General features: G+C 40.3%; 1 protein-coding gene and 1 long non-coding RNA gene across 2 annotated transcripts in view; both read right to left on the bottom strand.

The window, feature by feature from the left end:
- The window catches only part of FBXL5 (F-box and leucine rich repeat protein 5), a 45311-nt gene extending 30595 nt beyond the window's left edge, over window positions 1-14716 (bottom strand). Inside the window, exons 1-4 of the mRNA XM_025887316.2 lie at window positions 14545-14716; window positions 4913-5128; window positions 2168-2263; window positions 192-378 (exon numbers count right to left, since the gene is read on the bottom strand). Of these exons, the coding sequence (XP_025743101.1) occupies window positions 192-378; window positions 2168-2263; window positions 4913-5128; window positions 14545-14628 (583 nt within the window). The 5' untranslated portion in view covers window positions 14629-14716. The remainder of the gene's footprint in view (window positions 1-191; window positions 379-2167; window positions 2264-4912; window positions 5129-14544) is intronic.
- Window positions 1-19883, bottom strand: part of LOC141372572 (uncharacterized) — a 120382-nt gene that overhangs the window by 45849 nt on the left and 54650 nt on the right. The window lies entirely within an intron of this gene.

Raw genomic sequence — 19883 nt, forward strand, 5'->3', positions numbered from 1 at the left:
TGTCCCTCCCCATCGCTTGCTCTCTCTCTAATAAATAAAATCTTTAAAAAAAAAAAAAATTACTGTCTTCAATTAAATGTACACTTGAAAATAAATGGCTTAAATTAGTCTTCAAACAAAATCTAAAGTTCTTATCAACAAGATACAAATGGCCTCAGAACTTACTCACTATCTAAACATATGAATCTCACCTTTTTCTGACTTTTCATCCACAGAATATTTAAAAAACTTCTGACGCTCCTCAGCTTGATTCCACAGGCTAAGACCTCTAAGGAGTTCTGCGGTGTCCTTCTGAGAGCAGTGTTGTGCAATCACTTTCTTCTTAATATCCTTAAGCTCTTCATAGGTAAAATATTCCATTAACATTGGCTGAAAAACCTAAATGAAACATTCATAAGGAAAGATGCTTAACTAGTCTTGTTTACTCTACACCTTTTAATTAATGGCTCAATTGCAGTATTATGACCCAGTATTTCCAAGAGAGAAAAATTTTGGTTGTTGCCACCAAGTCAGCTTATCCAAAAAAGTGCGGAGAAAAATATCACCAAAAAGACCCTTCTTTTTATGGCTTCTCTGGCTAATAAATCCCAAGTAATTAAAAAGCATCAGAAGCAGAAGATTTTCCTGTGCAAAGCTGTCAAACACTCTTAAGCAGTGTCATATGATTAGACATTTAGGTCAGTTAACTGCCTTCTGCTACTCCAGCAACTGAACACCTCACAGTAGGACCTCTAAATCATGTAAGAAAGGCAGAAAGGTACCCAGTGTACTAAGAACCCTAAAACTCAGATCGCTACTGAGGCTCTGAACTATCTACATTTCTTCTTTGAAACAGATGCTTAGTCCCAATCTCCAATTTATTGAATTAGAATCTTTAGGAAATGAAGTCACTGGTTTTTTTTTTTTTTTTTTTTTTTGGTTCCACAGATAATTTTGATGTGTATCACAGGTTAAGAAACACTACTCGAGTTAACTCAGTGGCTTCGATGCTGGTTTCATATTACAATGACTTGGGGACCTTTAAAATATATCTAGGCAGTATCTCTATCTGATTTAATCAGTCTGGAAAGAGCTGAAAATGTGGGGTTTGGTTTTGTTTTTTAAATAGAGATCTGGGGCGCCTGGGTGGCTCAGATGGTTAAGCGTCTGCCTTCGGCTCAGGTCATGATCCCAGGGTCCTGGGATCAAGTCCCGCATCGGGTTCCCTGCTCCTTGGGAGCCTGCTTCTCTCTCTGCTTCTCTCTCTCTCTCTCTCTGTTTCTCATGAATAAATAAATAAAATCTTAAAAAAAAAACAAAAAAAAAACCTCATTTAAAAAAAAAAAAATTAAATAAATAAATAAATAAATAGAGATCTGATTATAAGGTGAAGCCATAAGTGATAATCATCATAGTAACTGATTAACAACTAAACAAGAATCCAGTTCCTCATAAAATAATTTTTCTATTCCTTACCCTAATCCTAATATTCACCCCACTTTTAGAGAAAGAAGAGAATGGGAAAATCTTTTGCTCATCCACTCAGTGATATCCTAATACACGTGTACTAGGAATAAAATTGATAAGTTTAGCACTATCATTTGATTACCAAAATCCCCTACAAAAAAAAAAAGAACACTAAAAATTCTTTAAGCTTAACATGAAAATACACAAAACGTTAAAAAGTTTCAAGAGGGGTGCCTGGGTGGCTCAGATGGTTAAGCGACTGCCTTCGGCTCAGGTCATGATCCTGGAGTCCTAGGATCGAGTCCCACATCAGGCTCCCTGCTTCTCCTTCTGACCCTCCCTCCTCTTGTGCTCTCTCTCTCTCAAATAAATAAATAAAATCTTAAAAAAAAAAGATAAAAAATTTTAAAAAATAAATAAAGTTTCAAGAATCCTCTAAAGGTTCTAAGACGACATTAAAGTAACATAAAAAGCTATTAACATTCAATACAGTGCCATCTACGTAATAAGAAAATAAATATTAGTAGAGCAAATGAATTAAATCACTGATTCAGTGACAACGTCTCTGAGGTAACAAAATTTGTTTTCTTGGGGTTTTCTTCCTTTCCTAAAATGAACCAGAGGCTTATCTTCCTATGCGTTATTTTGAAGAATGAAAGGCAAAACAACATCTTAAAAATTTTATAAATCAAAATCACAAGGGAGAAAAAATTATGCTTACCTCCTCTTCCTCTTTCATGTGAGGAAGAAAATCTCTTGTAAAAGCCTCCAATCTCTCTTTTAGCTGTTTTGCATAATTTAACTGTTCACATTCATTCTAGAAACGTAAAAAAAATTATATCCTATAAGTTTTGCTTCCTTATTTATATTATACTGATCCTAGGAAGTTTAAAATACAACATAAAACCTCAGGAAAAAAACAGACTGACAAATAGCAAAGTGGTCTCTGTATTTTTTGAAGCATAAAAGATGTCCTTAAAATATCTTGTGAAGGAACCTTGATTTCTTTCAATAATGTGATCTCATACTTCTTCAAAATGTCATAAAAAGTCTAAAAATAGCAAGTATTTGCTCAAAACTTCTATTGATTTCTCATGTATACATTTATATAATCTCTGTTTCAATTTTCTTAATCTATGTCTGAGCAGTCCGCAAGAGCCTAGTAGGTTCGATCACCACAGAGTCCCTTCATACTCATCCAATGTACCCTCCACTACACAATCCACAACATCTGTTACGTTACACTGACAGACCATGTCTACTTCAAAAGGCCAGGTATCAACATACTTCCAAAGATAACGGGCTCACGGACATCCTGAAGTAAATCAGTCTAATTCTGGACAACAGCCAAAAGGTTTTCTCACGTGAACTAAGATCCCATCTCCTCCTTGTAACAGCTATCGCTTCTACATCAGCCCTCTCAACTTAAAACGTGGAATTTTACAAAATAATGAAACTTTAAAAATATAGGAATATTTTATCCCTGCTGAGTCTTCTGTAGTCTCCTCCTTTTTGTACTAATTTATTCAACTGCTTCTCAATATTCCATCCAATGTCCTATTCTCTGAAGATTTTACACATTTTCCCTAAGCATCCCAAGTGGCTTCCATTTCCACTTCACATGCTAAGAATGATCAAATTTGCTTTTCCAAATCAATTACTCTTCTGACCCTGAAACCCATCTACACCTCCTCCAATTAATAAATGCCCACCTATGGGAGCCTGGGTGGCTCAGTCGTTAAGCGTCTGCCTTCGGCTCAGGTCATGATCCCAGGGTCCTGGGATCGAGCCCCACATCGGGCTCCCTGCTCAGCGGGAAGCCTGCTTCTCCCTCTCCCACTCTCCCTGCTTGTGTTCCCTCTCTCACTGTCTTTCTCTGCTAAAAAATAAATAAAATCTTTAAAAAAATATATAAATAAACAATAAATGCCCACCTGGACTGCACAAGCAGTTCAAACCCAACATGTCCAAAATGGATCTTTTTATTCCCCAAGCCTTTTCTATATTCCCTAGAAATTTAGGCTCAATTCTCATTATTTCCTTTCTCTTTCTCCTTTCCTTTTCCCTTTATATGCACACCCTATATGCTATCAACTTTATGTCCTATATAATTCTCAAGTCTGTCCCCTTTCCTCTATCTCCACTGGCTACTACTTTAGTTCAGATCTTAATCATTTTATTGAATAGGAATACATGAACATGATATAAAACTGAAAGAGTACAAAGAAGTATTCAATAAAAATTAAATCTCCCTTCCATCACTACCCAGTACCCTACCCTCACCCAATTGCCCACTTCTCCACCAAGGAGTTACTGTGTCATCTTCCAGACACTATTTCAGTATTTTTGAGAACAGTCTTCCGGCTTCAGTCTTCTCTTTCCCTTCAACCCATCCTCCTTGCTGCAGAACAGTCTTTCTAGAACACAAATCTGTAAGTGAAAGGTGTGTGGTGGTTTGACACAGTTGCAACTTAAGTCCATGTTTCACCAAGCCAGAAGGGAGACTGTAAATGAAGATCAAATTTCAAATTTCTAACAATATGTAAATATAATTAAAAGGAAAATCTTTCTATATCATTATTCTAAACTACACTCAAAGACGGCTAATTTTATGTTATACAATTAAAAATTGTCCTGTTTAACAATCCCTGCACCCTAAAATATGGAAAAAGGAAAGACAGTAAACATTACAGCTAATATTCAATTTTTAAATAAATAAAATTTATAAAATAAAAGTATTTATTCACTCAATCTCACCTTTAGTCACTTTAGCCACCAATAACTGCATTTATTATAGCTTTCTTTCAGGCGTTGAATAAATATTACCAGAAAGTAAAAATTTTATGGTAATTAAAATTTCAACTTACAAAAACAACTTTAAGATTTGGGGAGGAGTAGTCACTATAAAATTTTATATACAGTAACGAAGAGGTAACTGACAAAGATTCTCATCAACCTGAGACAGGCTCCTCTGAGCCCTCTTCTCAACTAGGCCTCAACCTTGAGCTCTGTCCTTGACCCATTAGTCCAGTTTTAGCTAAAGTCATTCTGAGTCAGTTTAGCAAAAATCCCTCTACCCTTGGCATCTGATCATCCTCAGTATCTACCCACCCTCAATATCTTATCACCCTGGTGTGCCTTCAGCAAAAACCCTCTTGAGTCAGTCTAGCAAGATTCTCCCTAGCCTTGATGTTTCCTCTTAGTAATTTTCCTGACCCCCACTCTGCTCCTTGGCTATAAATCCTCAGCTATCCTTGATATATTCAGAGTTGAGAGTCTGATCTCTCATCCCTACTGCAAAACCTAAATGTAGTAATGCCCCGAATAAAGTCTTCCTTACTTCTTTAACAAGAATCAGAATATTTTTTCTATAACATAACATCGTTTACTATAAAATGCTAACACTTTGTCCTGACATACCAGCAAATGACACAAATTGTGATAAATACCCATTTTTGTAACTCACCTTGACATTCTTCAGTCCCTTTTCAAAGAGGCTAAGCATCTCAGAGAGTTTATTGTCAGAATGTACATTATAAATGGTCTGGCTGCGTTGTTGAAGCAAACCAATAATGTATTCGTTTTCGATCTGCTCATGCATTTTGAACTCCTTAAAAGTAGCATACAGAGACTGCAGAAGAGCACGGAAATCATTGTTGTTGGAAAAGTTTGTTTTAGAAAGCTGAAAAAAATTTAAAAAGAAAGGCATAATAAATATATGTAAATATGCACCAATAAAAAATATTCAAATGCATTCCTATTTAGTGTTGTACATAGCAGAATACCTCCCTTACACTTGGTTCAAGTACAAATACGGGAAATTCATAAATTAACAAATTATAATGGTATAATAAAAAGTACACTAGGTCAGGAAGACACTGGTTTGCATTCTGAAGGGCTTGATACAGTTAAATGATGCATGCATCAACACATCACATAATTTCTTTAAATAAAAGGGATTAGACCGACTCCCTCCAAACCTACTGTTACTCTATATACATACTAAAAATACAAATACTCTATAAAGTTGTATGAAATTTTAAAATAATTGTGTTAGGATAACGTTTTAAGTGTTTTTGTCTTTGTTCAAATGCTCTTTATGCTATTATACTACTTTTACAATGTAAAAATTAAAAAATACTATAGTTTGTTTAAACTTTAATATCAAGATGAGTCTGATCTGTTCCAGAAATAATTATAAAATATTGAGTTATTAGAAGAATATTACTAGATGATTTCAGGGGAATTGGTTTTGGGGTTTTTTCCTTAAGAAAAATGGGATAAACAGCAGCTCATTTAAGAACTCATGTACTTTTCTGAGGTAGAGGCATTGTAGTACTACAACATGGAAACCTAGTACATCAGCACATGAGAAAGTAAAAGGACTTGAAGGAAAGCTACAAATCAATGAATACAAAGAAATATATATACAGTCACTTTCTTTAATTCTACTACTCAACCAAAGAAAATGACTATTCAGATGTAATTTTAATTTTTTACATTTAATGGCAATTAAATTCTCATGTTTAAATGCATACATCTTATCAAGAAACTTGATTCAAATTAAAGCTCAAAATAATATTCAAATCCTCCATTACCTCCACTGCCGCATTAAATCTACTTTCTATTATATCAACTCAACTCCAGTTTCAAAATTCATTTTAAGAGGGAAAATCTGATGACATTAAAAACACAGGCCATAAATGGAGGGGAAGAAGCTACTAACACCACACTTCTAGACTTGGTTTGTCAAGTCTGATCCAGTATTCCTTAAAATGGAGTAGACTCTAAGCTGTCTCAATCGCCCGTTCTCAGCAGGAGGAGCAGGCTTAGGACAAAGCATCAGAAAAGATGGTAGACTCCTCGAGCAGAACTATTCCATTCTACAGAGCAGAAGTAACTAAGTATCTTATGGAAAACGCACTATAGGTTAGGTATTAAGAATCATTTACAGGAACCCGGACCAGAGTCTCTAGGATCAGATCCCAGTTCTATCATTCACTTAGCTGTGTAACCGTGGGTAAGTTACTTTTCTCCTTCAATGTCTTAGTTTTTCTTCTTGGTGCTAAATGAGAATAACAACAACATCTGTGCTTTATTTACATGGTTGCTGTGAAATTAAAATGAACTGGTGCTTGATAAATACTAGCTCTCACCATTCTGAAAATTAATCATTCGTTTTTATAAATTCATGCATTGTTTATTCAAATATTTAATGAGCAGCTATTATGAGCTGGGCTGCTTCTGGTACTCGGGATAGATACATCAGTGAGCAAAACAAAGTCAATGCCTTTATGGAGCTTACACTCTAGTGAAGGGAAGTAACACAAGGAAGAGCAGCCACAGTAAATAAGTAAACTGTCGAGAACAGGGGTTGGCAACTTTTTCTGTAAAGGGCCTGACAGCAAGTATTTTAAGTTCTACAGGGCATACTGTCTGTAGCAACTATTTAATTTAGCTGCTGTAGCATAAAAGCAGTCTATGAATGAGTATGGCTATGTTCCAATAAAACTTTATTTATGGACAAAGAAATGTGAATTTCATATAATTTTCACATATCATAAAATATTATTCTTTTGATTTTCTCCAACTATTTAAAAATGTAAAAATCATTCTTAGCTCCTGAGCCAGACAAAAACAACAGGCAGAACAGATTTGGTTAAACCAATGTTGTAGATTTTATCCTAAGAAATGCTACACAAGACCACAATAAAATTTACTAGTGGCTCATCTCAGCAAATATTATTATGGGTCATTTTGTTTATATTATTATTTAATTAAATTTTTAATTAAAAATAAGTCTTAGTAGAAAGAAGAGATAAATCTAAAGAAAACATGATATCAGCTATACAATTTTTAAAAAACAAAAACCAAAGCATGGCAAAAAAATAAATAACGCCCTCATATGACTTAAGGAAAGTAACATTTTAAAAGACATGCAGAGGGGCGCCTCGGTGGCTCAGTCATTAAGCATCTGCCTTCGGCTCAGGTCATGGTCCCAGGATCCTGGGATCGAGCCCCACATCGGGCTCCCTGCTCCGTGGGAAGCCTGCTTCTCCCTCTACCCCTCCCCCCTGCTTGTGTTCTCTCTCTCTGTCTGTCAAAATAAATAAATAAAATCTTAAAAAAAAAAAAAGACATGCAGGAAATTCTGCATTCTCACTGGATTGTTAGAAAATCTTCAGATTTAATAACAAGCTAAGATAAGAACCAGGCTCATACTACAGATTGAGAACCCAATTAGATGTATAAAAGGACTCTACATTATTCATAGAGTCAATCCAGCTTAGTGGCTAAAAGTGCTGACTCTGGAGCCAGATTGCTTAGGTATGAATCCATGTCTGTCAGCAAGTCACTAAATTGCTCTGTACCTCAGTTTCTTCATCTGTAAAATATGGCTAATAAGGGCGCCTGGGTGGCTCAGTTGGTTAAGCGACTGCCTTCGGCTCAGGTCATGATCCCGGAGTCCTGGGATCGAGTCCCACACCAGGCTCCTTGCTGAGCAGGGAGCCTGCTTCTCCCTCTGACCCTCCCCCTCTCATGTACTCTCTCTCTCAAATAAATAAATCTTAAAAAAAAAATATATGGATAATAATATTAAATACCTAATAGGGTTCTTGTAATAATTTAATAATATATCTAAAGAATACAAAATATAACCTACATTAAGCCCTACTTGGGTTTTTCTGTTATTTTTATAGTTAGCCCAAATAAAACTATCATTAGAAGTCCTTGGGGCGCCTGGGTGGCTCAGTTGGTTAAGATCTGCCTTCGGCTCAGGTCTTGATCCCAGGTTCCTGGGATCAAGCCCTGCACTGGCCCCCTGCTCAGCAGGGAGCCTACTTCTCCCTCTGCCGCTCCCCCTGCTTATGCTCTCTGTCAAAGAAATAAATAAAAATCTTTAAAAAAAAAAAAAAGTCCTTATACTGGGACACCTGGATGACTCAGTCGATTACGCATCTGCCCTCAACTCAGGCCATGATCCCAGGGTCCTAGGATAGAGTCCTGCCTCATGCTCCCTGCTCAGCGGGGAGTCTGCTTCTCCCTTTCCCTCCTCCTCAAGCTCTCTCTCTCTCTCTCAAATAAAAAAAAAAAAGTCCTTATACAACCCAAATCACTTTATCTCCAGTTGAAATGAGCAACTGTTTCAACCTGGTACTAAAAGTCAGTAAATTTAGCAGCTAAAAGATAACCAGAGCACAATTTAACTTTTTAAAAATTTGTTTATATGAATTTTTAAAATTGTTCACTTCTACGAAGTTATTCAAACATACAAACTTGATTGAGACAAAAAAAAAAAACCTAGACACTAATATCTGTGACCATACTGAAGTCTATGATGCACTACGTACTATACTAAGTATTTTTAGATTAAGTAGGTATTAAAATTCCCATCTTATAGATGAAAAAATGAGGCTCAGAAAAAAATAACTTGCCCAAAACCATACAACCAGTAGACAACAAAACACAGATCAAATCTCCAGGGCTCTAAAACTTATTATGTTCTTTCCACAAGATACAATATTAGTCCCAATCATAAAGCTATCCTTCCAATCCAACAGAGTAAACTGTCAGAAAGAATGCTTGCTCTCAAGCGACAGTTCTCACCAAGGGACAGTTCTGTGCCTCCCCCCCAGGAACCAATGGGCAAGGACATTTTTGATTGTTACCACTGCAGAACTGCTACTGACATCTAGTGGGTAAAACCAGGGATCCAGCTAAACATCCTACATTGCACAGGACAGCGGCCACAGAAAAAATCATCTAGCCCAAAATGTCAATAGGGCTGTGGTTGAGAAATGCTACTCTAAAGAAGTGTTTTTCAAACACATTTAACCATGACCTTTAGTCTGAAATACAGTGCAACCCAGACACACACATATCACAGTTACTTCAAACAAATTTCAGGAAACAATATTTCCCTCTCTACCCTGTGCTGTACTCTAATATTTACTCTTCCATTTCATTTTTTAAACCCTGTTTCTGACCCACAAAATTGATTTCATGACCCACTAAAGGATTATAGGACACACTATGAAAAACACTCTACTACAGTAGGATATAAAAGTTCCTAAATGACCTATAAATTTGTATACTCTGATGGCTGGCAAACTCAAAAATGAACCTATATAGAGCAGGACACACATAACAAATAGTAACAACCAGTGACACAGTATCTCCCGTATTTTGAAAAGATTTATAACTAACTTTCTGTCTCAGACACTCTACAACCTAAAATCTTACAGCCTGCCTTCAAACTGAATCAAAAAATTGTGCGACTTAAAGACTAAATAGATTAAATAGATATGAAAAATAGTACAACAAAAACCGAAACACTATTACCCCAAATAAATTTTACTTTTTATGTACTCAGCCAAACAATGCTTTGATTCAATCAAGGAAGGTTTATACTCAATAAAGAAACCTCAATTAACCGTCTAGTCAAACTAACTATACAGAGAGAAAAAAACTATGGCCCAAAGGTGAAATGTTCTGAATAAAATCATGTAACAAGTAATAAGTAGCAGAGCCAGTAAGGTAATACAAAAAAACATGGGCTTCGGAAGTGGGGGGAATCCTATAATTAAAATTCAGGCTCTCCTAATTACTAGTTGAGTTGGGTAAGTTACTTAACAAGTAAGTCTGTTTCCCCATCTTTAAATGATGGGTAATACTTGTCTCATGGGGCTCTTATGAGGATTAAAAGAAATAATGTAAGCATGTAGTAAGAAATCATTAAATTCCCTTTTCCTTCCTCTCCTAGTTTTCAATTCAATATTCTCTTTAATAAACCAACCTTCCCAATGCCAGTCAACAAGAGTTTTTGTAAGTATCCAGAAAGAGGAAAAAAAGGAAAACTAAATTCTTCATAAAGCTATACTCGTTCAGTTTTTTTAAATAATCTATTCCAATTATTATGAGCTTATTTCCCTCCTAAACTTGTCATAAAAGGTCCTTTATTTATAAAATGATAGCCAAATGGCACTTTTAATATCCTTACCTGAAAAACTTGGGTACTCTATAAAAGCCTCCACCACTTTAAACTTTTATAACTGGCTTATATGTAAGTCTAGGAATCTCTGTATTATACACATCCTTAAAACCACCACCTACTGTATTCTCAGAACTCAGCTCAAGATCGTAAGACCAAGGACGCCTGGGTGGCTCAGTTGGTTAAGTGACTTCCTTCGGCTCAGGTCATGATCCTGGAGTCCCAGGATCAAGTCCCAGGATCAGTCCCGCATTGGGCTCCCTGCGCAGCGGGGAGTCTGCTTCTCCCTCTGACCCTCCCCCCTCTCATGTGCTCTCTCTCTCTCTCTCTCTCTCTCAAAATAAATTAAAAAAAAAAGACCGTAAGACCACTCCTGACACTTTAATGTATAGCTAACTGCACACTTCCCTCCGCTCCCACTATACTGCATTTGGATTTCCACCTTAGCACAAATATAAGATTGTAAATTCCACTTCTCACATCGCCAATGCAAGCTGCTGACACAACACAGGGCCAACGGACAGTAGAGACTCCAAACTTACTGGCAGAATTAATTTTGAGGACAAGAGGAAAGACTGAAGAATTGGAGTAAACTGGAAAAAGGATGTCATCCAATGAAATGTGCACTAAATCACCCCAATTTGGAAGGTCAGTGAATTAGAAAAAGATTTCGTAACAGACTGTTAACCAAAGAAATTTTTTAGAAACTACTCTGGTTTCATACAAAGAAAATTAAACTAGAAAATCAAGATCCTGACTTGGGTATCTGGATCTATAACTAACTGCTGATGTAAACTGGGTCTAGCTAATCTAGGCCTACAAGTCCCCAGCTAATAAACTGAAATACCCCTTCCTTTACCTACCTCAAAGGACTGTTCGGGTAACGTGAAAAGTCTTTCCATAAAACTTTATATTAGAGGAAATCCGAGAGCAAAGGATTAAATTAGGTATTACACAGCAATATTTAAAATGGCCTAAAGAGGGGCGCCTGGGTGGCTCAGTCATTGAGCATCTGCCTTCGGCTCAGGTCATGATCCCAGGGTCCTGGGATGGAGCCCCGCATCGGGCTCACTGCTCAGCAGGAAGCCTGCTTCTCCCTCTCCCATTCCCCCTGTTTGTGTTCCCTCTCTCACTGTGTCTCCCTCTGTCAAATAAATAAATAAATAAATCTTTTTAAAAAATTAAATTAAAAAAATAAAATGGCCTACAAGAATAAATTATTCTAAGTAAACTAATCTAAGCATATGAATGATTGAGCTGATGCTAGTAAATACATGGACGCTTCTAAAATATATTGTACTTGAAAAGTTTGATACTGGTGGGCGCCTGGGTGGCTCAGTCGTTGGGCGTCTGCCTTCGGCTCAGGTCATGATCCCAGGGTCCTGGGATCGAGTCCCACATCGGGCTCCCTGCTCAGCGGGGAGCCTGCTTCTCCCTCTCTCACTCCCCCTGCTTGTGTTCCTGCTCTAGCTGTCTCTCTCTGTCAAATAAATAAAATCTTTAAAAAAAAAAAAAAAAGTTTGATACTGGAAATAAAATTGACCACTTTACAATTACTGGACATTCAGAGTCAACACTTAGAATAAAGTGAAAAAACATATCTTGTATCTTTTTAGTTTGAATACAAAAACTAGTTCTCATTTTATAAAGTTCTACTATAGGCTCTTTGGGTTGAATATCCATGGTCTTTACAACCGAAAGATGGTGAAGGCAAAACTTGAGATGACAAATGAATAAAAAAAATAGTCCTTTAAGATTATTCAGCCAGCATTTAACACTTATTTCTCCACCCTAGCTCCCAAAGGACATCCTGGGAGAGATTTCCACAAGCTATTAGCATCAAGAAGAAATCTGGATGTAAAATTCCTATACATTTTCTTTTTCCCCTAAATCACCTTGGTCTCTGATCCAGAGTTTGGAAAATTGGACTTTTAATCTCCTTGATGAATACATACAACAACTTCATTAACTATATATAATTAAGAATTAGTGATAATTTTGACTTATGCTATGTCAAATTGAAATTGCTTTCTTAATTACTGCAAGAGGAAACATTTACTAAAAAGAAGATTCAGGTATTTTTTTTTAATATTTTTATTTATTTATTTGACAGAGAGAGACTGCAAGAGAGGGAACACAAGCAGGGGGAGTGGGAGAAGGAGAAGCAGGCTTCCCGCGGAGCAGGGAGCCGGACAGAGGGCTTGATCCCCAGATGCTGGGATCATGACCTGAGCCTAAGGCAGACGCTTAACGACTGAGCCACCCAGACGCCCCAGGTATTGTTTTTTAAAATGGCACTGTATGACGCTGGTTAGTCTATCACATAACTAAATAAAATGTGACACTTAACTATTATGGAAGAGTCACAATCATTTGATGAAAGTCACAAACTCCCTAGGAAAGTGTACACATGCAGAGAAATTTCTCTAACAATTTCAGGTGCTCTCCAGGCTAAACTGCAGAGAGGATCGACCTCCCATTCCATCAGTCCTCACTAACTTTCCCTTTTCAATTTTGAGAAAGTAAAAACCCTCCCATTTTTTAATTTCCTGCAATTAATAAATGCTGTCAGAATAACTAAGTTCAAAAGCCAGAGGAGATAAAAAAACACTACAGCAATCTAACTCAAAAAATTCAGGGTTACACAGCTTAACGTATGGCTTACCCATTCCTTATGCTTCTCCTGGGTTAATGGCTCTCACCCTTGGCTGCACACTGGACTCACCTCAGGAACTTTAAATTGTACTTGATGCCTGGGTCCCACCCTGAGAGAGGCTGACTTTCAGTGGTTCGGGCATCGGGATTTTTAACAGCCTTTAGGATGCTTCTAGTCAGCAACCAAGGTTGAGAATCACTGTCCTGGACTGTCCTGTTTAAACCTGTATCTGAATCAGGTCTTAATTTTCAAAATGGAGGGAGGAAAAGGATGGTTCTGAGTGCGTTTTAAAGTGTTGGTTTTGAATGTGGCCTAGCACTGAACACACTGGGCATCCTCCAACTACCTCCCTGGGCTCTAAGAACCCCTCTTTTCTCTCAACAATGATTCTGCTTAAAGCTATGTAATTTCTGAAAATTCATCAAAGTTGATTTCTATACTTGAACAACAGTTGTTTAAATGTTTTCTTATTTGGCTCTGTTCTACACGAAACAGGACTGCCTGAAATTTTCAGGATATATGTGGACGTCCCCCAACGTAAAACTGATAAAAATGTGGACGGCTTAATATTGTTTTACGATCATTAAAAAGGCCCTGCACCATCTCCAGCAAAGTGCTTTTTCAGTTAATGCTGCACCAATTAACAGTCCAAAAAGGTTCTCACAGTTAAACCAACTTTTTCCGAGGTCCCTTTTATTCGAGTCCACGTTAAGAATTCCAACAGAGAACAGCGGTCTTATAACAAAATTCACATCGAGTAAATAAATGCTCCAAGACAAAGTTGCAAGGAAAAAGATAACCATAAATGAAAGTGAAGCTTCTCCAGTCCCTAGACCAAGAAACCTGGGTTTTCTTCCAAATCAAGCCAGTGAAAAGCTGGGGCGTAAAACGAGCTGGGTTGGGGGAAGCTGCCCGTTGAGCCAGGAAACAAGCTAGAGGTCCGGAGGCATGGATGGGTGTTTGCAAAGAGACTCGGAAGCCCCCAAACCAGCCAGGAGCAGGATGAGGGGCGGTGGTGCTGGGGGAGGAGGGGGACAGCTGCAGGAACGGTCCGCCCCAGGCGGATAAGAAGCCCAGCGCAGGTAGCCGGCCCGGGGTGCCCGAAGGTCGGTGGGGCGCCAAGGAGCCCCTCTCCCTAAGAGGGCGGGGGCAGGGGCGGGAGGCCCAGCGCGGCCGCAGGGAGCGGGGCCCGCCGCCAGGGGCACGCAGCCGGGCAGGAGCCGCGCCGCGGGCCCCGAGGGCACGTCCGAGGCCGCCGGCCGGGGGGGGGCGCGGGCTCCCCCGAGAAGGTGCGGGGGAGCGAGCGCGGCGCTGACAGCTGCGCAGGCGGCAATCCGCGCGGCGCGGCCCCGGGGGCTGCGGACGCGGCGCAGGCCAGGCCGCCCGGGGACCGGCCCGCTCCTCCTTTCAGCCCGCGCTCCCCGGAGCAAGAGGCCCCGCACACCGTTACCTTGTCGCAGTAGAGCCCCACCAGCTGCTTCATCCGCCAGTGTGGGGCGGTGAAGACGTCCACTTCTTCGGGGAAGGGCGCCATCGCCACTGCCTCAGCCTCTGCCTCAGCAGCCGCGGCCGCCGCCTCTCCATAGACACCCTCGCCGCGGGGCAGAGGCGGCGCGCCCCCCTGCGCATGCGCCCGCCCCGTCGGCGCGCGCGCCCGGCCTACTCCGCCGGCCCGGACGCGGGGACGCGCGGGCCGCCGCCATGCGGTCCCCGAGGCCCACGTGACCGGGCCCGCGGCGGCGCTCTCACCTACCTCCTCCGCTCCTTCCGTTCCTTGGCCCCTTCGCTTGCCGAGGAAAGAAACCAAGTCTTTACCCAATTTGTTTCACAACATCAAACACATTATCTGGAGGGATGGGCTGTCGCTTTGGGGGCGCTCTCAGCGCTGCCGCTACGCCCACCAGGCCTTGAGGGCAAGGCAGCCGAGCACAATGGCCGCGCTCAGGCCGGGACCTCCGCCTGGGCGCCGCGGACTGTGACGCCCATCTGCCAGGTGGCTGTTCTGTGCCCCACCGGGCTCTCCTAGACCGCTCTTTGCCCCCCTGCCATTCCCGAGTGGCAGGCTCGACTTCCCTGCCCGCTGGTCAAAGGCCCCGGCGAATGACTGGATGGACCGGGACTGAGGCTCTAAGAACTCAGGACCCACGGAGAAACCGTGCCGCGTGAGCGGACTGGACACTGGCGGCACTTGTGTTCTGGGTGGGAGCCGAGCCTGGGTCTGGGGGCAGGGCATCATCTCCTCCAGAGCGGGCCGGAGGGGAGGGCAGCGTGGAATTCTGGAGCCTCCAAGGAAGGAAGGAAAAATGTGCCCTGGGGATCCAGGAGGCAGGAAGGTACCTCAAGCACAGGAACACCCGGTCAGGGATGTCAGAACGGCCTCAGGTGGGGGGGGGAAAGGGCGAATTATCACAGAAGGTTAGTGCGGGAAAGAACCTTGGTACACATACTAATATTTTAAGCCGAGACTCAGGGAGAAAGGAGAAAAGCAAGGTCACTGCCAAGAAAAGGGTTAGCCTCTTCCCACAGGTCACCTTCCCCCGCCCCAGCTATCGAAGAGACCTAGGGAGACCCTGTTACGGGCTCTACTAATCATGACCAACTCTAGACCGGTTGCCTGGAGGGCTAATGGACTCATAGAGAAATGGGAGGAAACAGGAACGGCTAAGAGTCTGAAAGTGTCTGGTTATATGCTTAGTGACTATAAACTGCAGGAGGGCAAGAACCAAATATGTTCTGTTCACTCCTTATATCCCTATTATCTATCATAGTTCCATGACAACATAGGGGTTTGATGAATATTCAAGAAATCGATGGAGTCGAAGGTGAGAAAGAACCCTGCAGTAGAGTGCATCTGTTTATTTCTAATGCACAGACTGGACATAAAGTTAGACTCCTGGTTTTGCCAGATAGTGTTTGTAGGACTTTGAATAAGCTACATGAGGTCTTTGTGCCTCAGTTTCCCTATATAGAAAATGGGGACAAAACCGCTATGGACTAAATGCTTGTGTACTCAAATTCATTTGTTGAACCCCCTGCCTCACCATGTGATGGTATAAGGAGGTGGGCCTTTGGAAGGTAATTAGGATTAGATGAAGTCATGATGGATTGCTGCCCTTCTAAGAGTCGCTAGAGCATGCTTCCCTTCGCCATGTAATAGAAGGGGAAATTGGCAGTCTGCAAGCCTGAAGAGGGCACTCACCATGCTGGCACCCTGATCTTGGACTTCCAACCTCTAGAACCATGAGAAATAAATTTCACTTGTTTCATCCAGTCTGTGTTACCCTCAGTATAGCTGAACTATATGTCTGAGTTAAGATAAATACCTCCTTACGGCACTGTTAAGAGAATCAAGAGAGGTCATGTATTTGAATTGCTTATATTAGCACCTGGCACATAGTAAGCACTGCCTGTAAGCTGTTATTATTAAATAAAACAACTTTGTGAGGTAGTCCTATAAGAAACTAAGTCTTGAAGACATTCTGGTAATTGCCTAGCATCCCACAAATTAGAAACCAAATAATCTGGCCATATGAATCTAGGTCCAGTAACACCCTCCCAGGCACTATATTAGTTGTGTGGCATACAGAGATGTGGTTTATGCACAGTCTGTCCTATAGAAACAGGGACGCCTGGGTGGCTCAGTTGGTTGGATCTGCCTTCAGCTTGGGTCCTGGGGTCCAGCCCTGCATCAGGCTCCCTGCTCAGTGGGGGAGGCCTGCTTCTCCCTCTCCCTCTGCCTGCTATTCCCCCTACTTGTACCCTCTCTCTCTCTGTCAAATAAATAAATAAAATCTTTACAAAATAATAGGAATAACACTTAATAGAATGCAGATATGGTCCTTAATATCTGTTAGCCTCTTCCCCTTTCTCCTTTCTTTTAAACTCTGCTCTTTCACTAGGGCTTTGCTTCTGTGTTTTTTATTATCCCCCAAAAGACATTTTATTTACTTCATTCTGATCTTCCACTTCAGCTGTCTCAAAATGTAGAATCAGACCTCAGGTGGACCAGTTATATGGAAAAATGTGTTCCATGAGAACATGCACTTTGTTTTATGCTCAGCACTTAGAACAATGCCTGCCATACAGTTAGTACTCAAAATCTATTGAATAAAAAAAGGAACAGGGGTACCTGGCTGGCTTAGTCAGTGGAGCATGCAACTCTTGATCTTGGGGTTGTAGGTTCGAGCCCCCTCTTGGGTGTAGAGAGTACTTAAAAATAAAAATCTTTAAAAAACAAAAAAGAAGGAAGGAATGAGGGAAGTTCCTGGTATTTTGTAATTTCCTCATTTTAACTAAATTTTAATACACCATTTTCTATCTCCCAGTACTTATTTGTGTCTGTGTTGTTCACCTATGTACCTCCAGAAGCAAGAACATTAAATAAGTGTTTCACAACAACAAAAAAATCCATCCAGACACAGTTTTGCTGTAACCTAGAATTCAAAGCTCTATACTCAGCTCAACAGTAATAACAGCCCCTTTGGACTCTGGCCACCTCAGGGAATTTGTCTAAGATGACAAAATGAAAGAAATAAAGTGATAAAAAATAAGTCCTGTGGGTCATTCTTCCCCTTGAAGGAAGCTGTTAACATTAGCTCCATATGCTGAGTAATGTAGCAATTAATTACCTGCTATATCCAGAAGAAATTGATTGATTTACATTAAACTTTAGCCCCAGAAAGAAGGCATTGATCAGTGGAGTGTCATTATAGGTTGCTGCAACTACAGTCGATCAGGAACTGTTACTGAGGCCAAGGTTGTCGGTTTGATCACCTATGATTTCTTCTCATATATGACAGAGAAGTTCTAACAGACCATCTAGCTATCAGCAACCACAAGGAGACTGGATAGACATGTGAACAGACAATGAAAATCCACATTGTTTGGTGCCTGGTGTATCGATGGTTCCTTCTTTCCTGCTCTCATTCTCTCTGAAAAACTGCATGCCACAGCGGGGGAAAAAAGATGCCAAATCATTCCATGGTGACCTAAAAATATGACGTTAGTCCTCCTCGCTAGTATTTTCCAACCTTAGTTTTGAGGGCCCTGGAAAGGATTAGTGGTCAAGGAAAGTCAATTCTAAGGCATTTTACTCTGTTTATGTGAGTGACACAGCACTTTCCCCAATAGGGGGTGAGTTGTGAAAACAAGCAATGAAAAGAATGTTGCTGTTGCAAAAACAGTTGGACTCCCAGTCCTAACTCTGTACCAGAATTCATCCTCGCTGTCAAGTCAAAATAACCAATCAACATTTTGCTGCAGCAGGCTAGGCTGATTTAGGAGTACAGGTTTCAGTAGGGGTGACGGCATTGTTAAAGACAAGATAGCCAGACTTGAAATGCAATCCCAGATGCTACTTTTTCTCCTTCTTTTTTTTTTTCATTTTCCTATAGGATATTTTATATGCAAACAGCCTTCAAAAAATGAAATAGCTGGGCGCCTGGGTGGCTCAGTCGTTAAGCGTCTGCCTTCGGCTCAGGTCATGATCCCAGGGTCCTGGGATCGAGCCCCGCATCGGGCTCCCTGCTCGGCAGGAAGCCTGCTTCTCCCTCTCCCACTCCCCCTGCTTGTGTTCCCTCTCTCGCTGTCTCTCTCTGTCAAATAAATAAAATCTTTAAAAAAAAAAAAAATGAGATAGCTATAGGCCTGCAGTTTGCCCCAAACCCTCACTTTCTTTTTTAAATTTAAATAGTGAATGCTATTTCCCCATTGGTGTTCACTATATAATTATAGATGAGTCACTGTTTGTATTTGTTTGCTGGGGCCACCATAACAAAATACCACAGACTGGGCAGTTTACACAAAAGAAATTTATTTTCTCACTCTTCGGAAAGTCCAACATTGAGATGTCAATATGTTTGATTTCCTCTGAGGCCTCCCTCGTGGGCTTGCTTTTGGCTACCTTCCCAGTGTGTGTGGGTGTGGGGGGGGGGTCGGCTTTCCTCTGTGCCTATGTCCTAATCTCCTTTTCATATAAGGACACCAGTCAGATTGGATTAGGGCCCACCCTAACCATCTCATTGTAATTTACCTCTTTAAAGGCCTGATCTCCAAATATAGTCACATTCTGAGATACTGAGGGTTAGGGCTTCAACATGTAAAATTTTAGGGGAATACAATGCAGCCTGTAACAATATGGAAAGAAAAGTCTGTCCCAAAGATATAATAAAACTTTCTGTATCATGACAAAAAAACACAAAAAACAAAACTGGAAACAACTAGATGTCCCTGGGTAGGATACTGGATATCAGATAAATAAATTATAGCACATTCATTCAATGACAAATATGCATCTGTTAAAAAAGCATAAGATCCATCTATGTTTGCTAATATAGAATGAAACCAAGATTTTCTAAGTTAAAAAACAATGTAAAGAATACTTTGTCAAATATGATCTCTTTTGTGTTAAAAAAGAAAAAGTATGTTTTAGAATAAAAATAGAAATTTATAAGCAGGGGTTCTGGGATGGGAAGCAATTAAATACCTTTTAAAGATGTACCCTTTGGTACAGTTTTAATATTTTACTACATTCACCTATTGCTTTTACAGTTATAAAAATTTGTTAATAAGAATGCTTTTTTAAAAGAATTTAGGCAATAAATTTTAAATCTTTAAAAATGCTATTAAAGGTAAAAATGTTTGATTATAAATAATCAGGAGCAACAGTGCTAATTGCACATAGAGTCATTTTATGTTTATCTTAAAATTGTATTCTAACCTGGTTTTGTACATCTGCTTTGCCTCTGGTTTCTCTCTGTACACTGCCCTTTGGTCCACAGTCACCTTTCC

The sequence above is a fragment of the Callorhinus ursinus genome, unplaced genomic scaffold (assembly GCF_003265705.2).
Source record: "Callorhinus ursinus isolate GAN/ISIS: 27379988/994484 unplaced genomic scaffold, GSC_fseal_2.0 scaffold4, whole genome shotgun sequence".
Classification (NCBI taxonomy): Eukaryota; Metazoa; Chordata; class Mammalia; order Carnivora; family Otariidae; genus Callorhinus; species Callorhinus ursinus.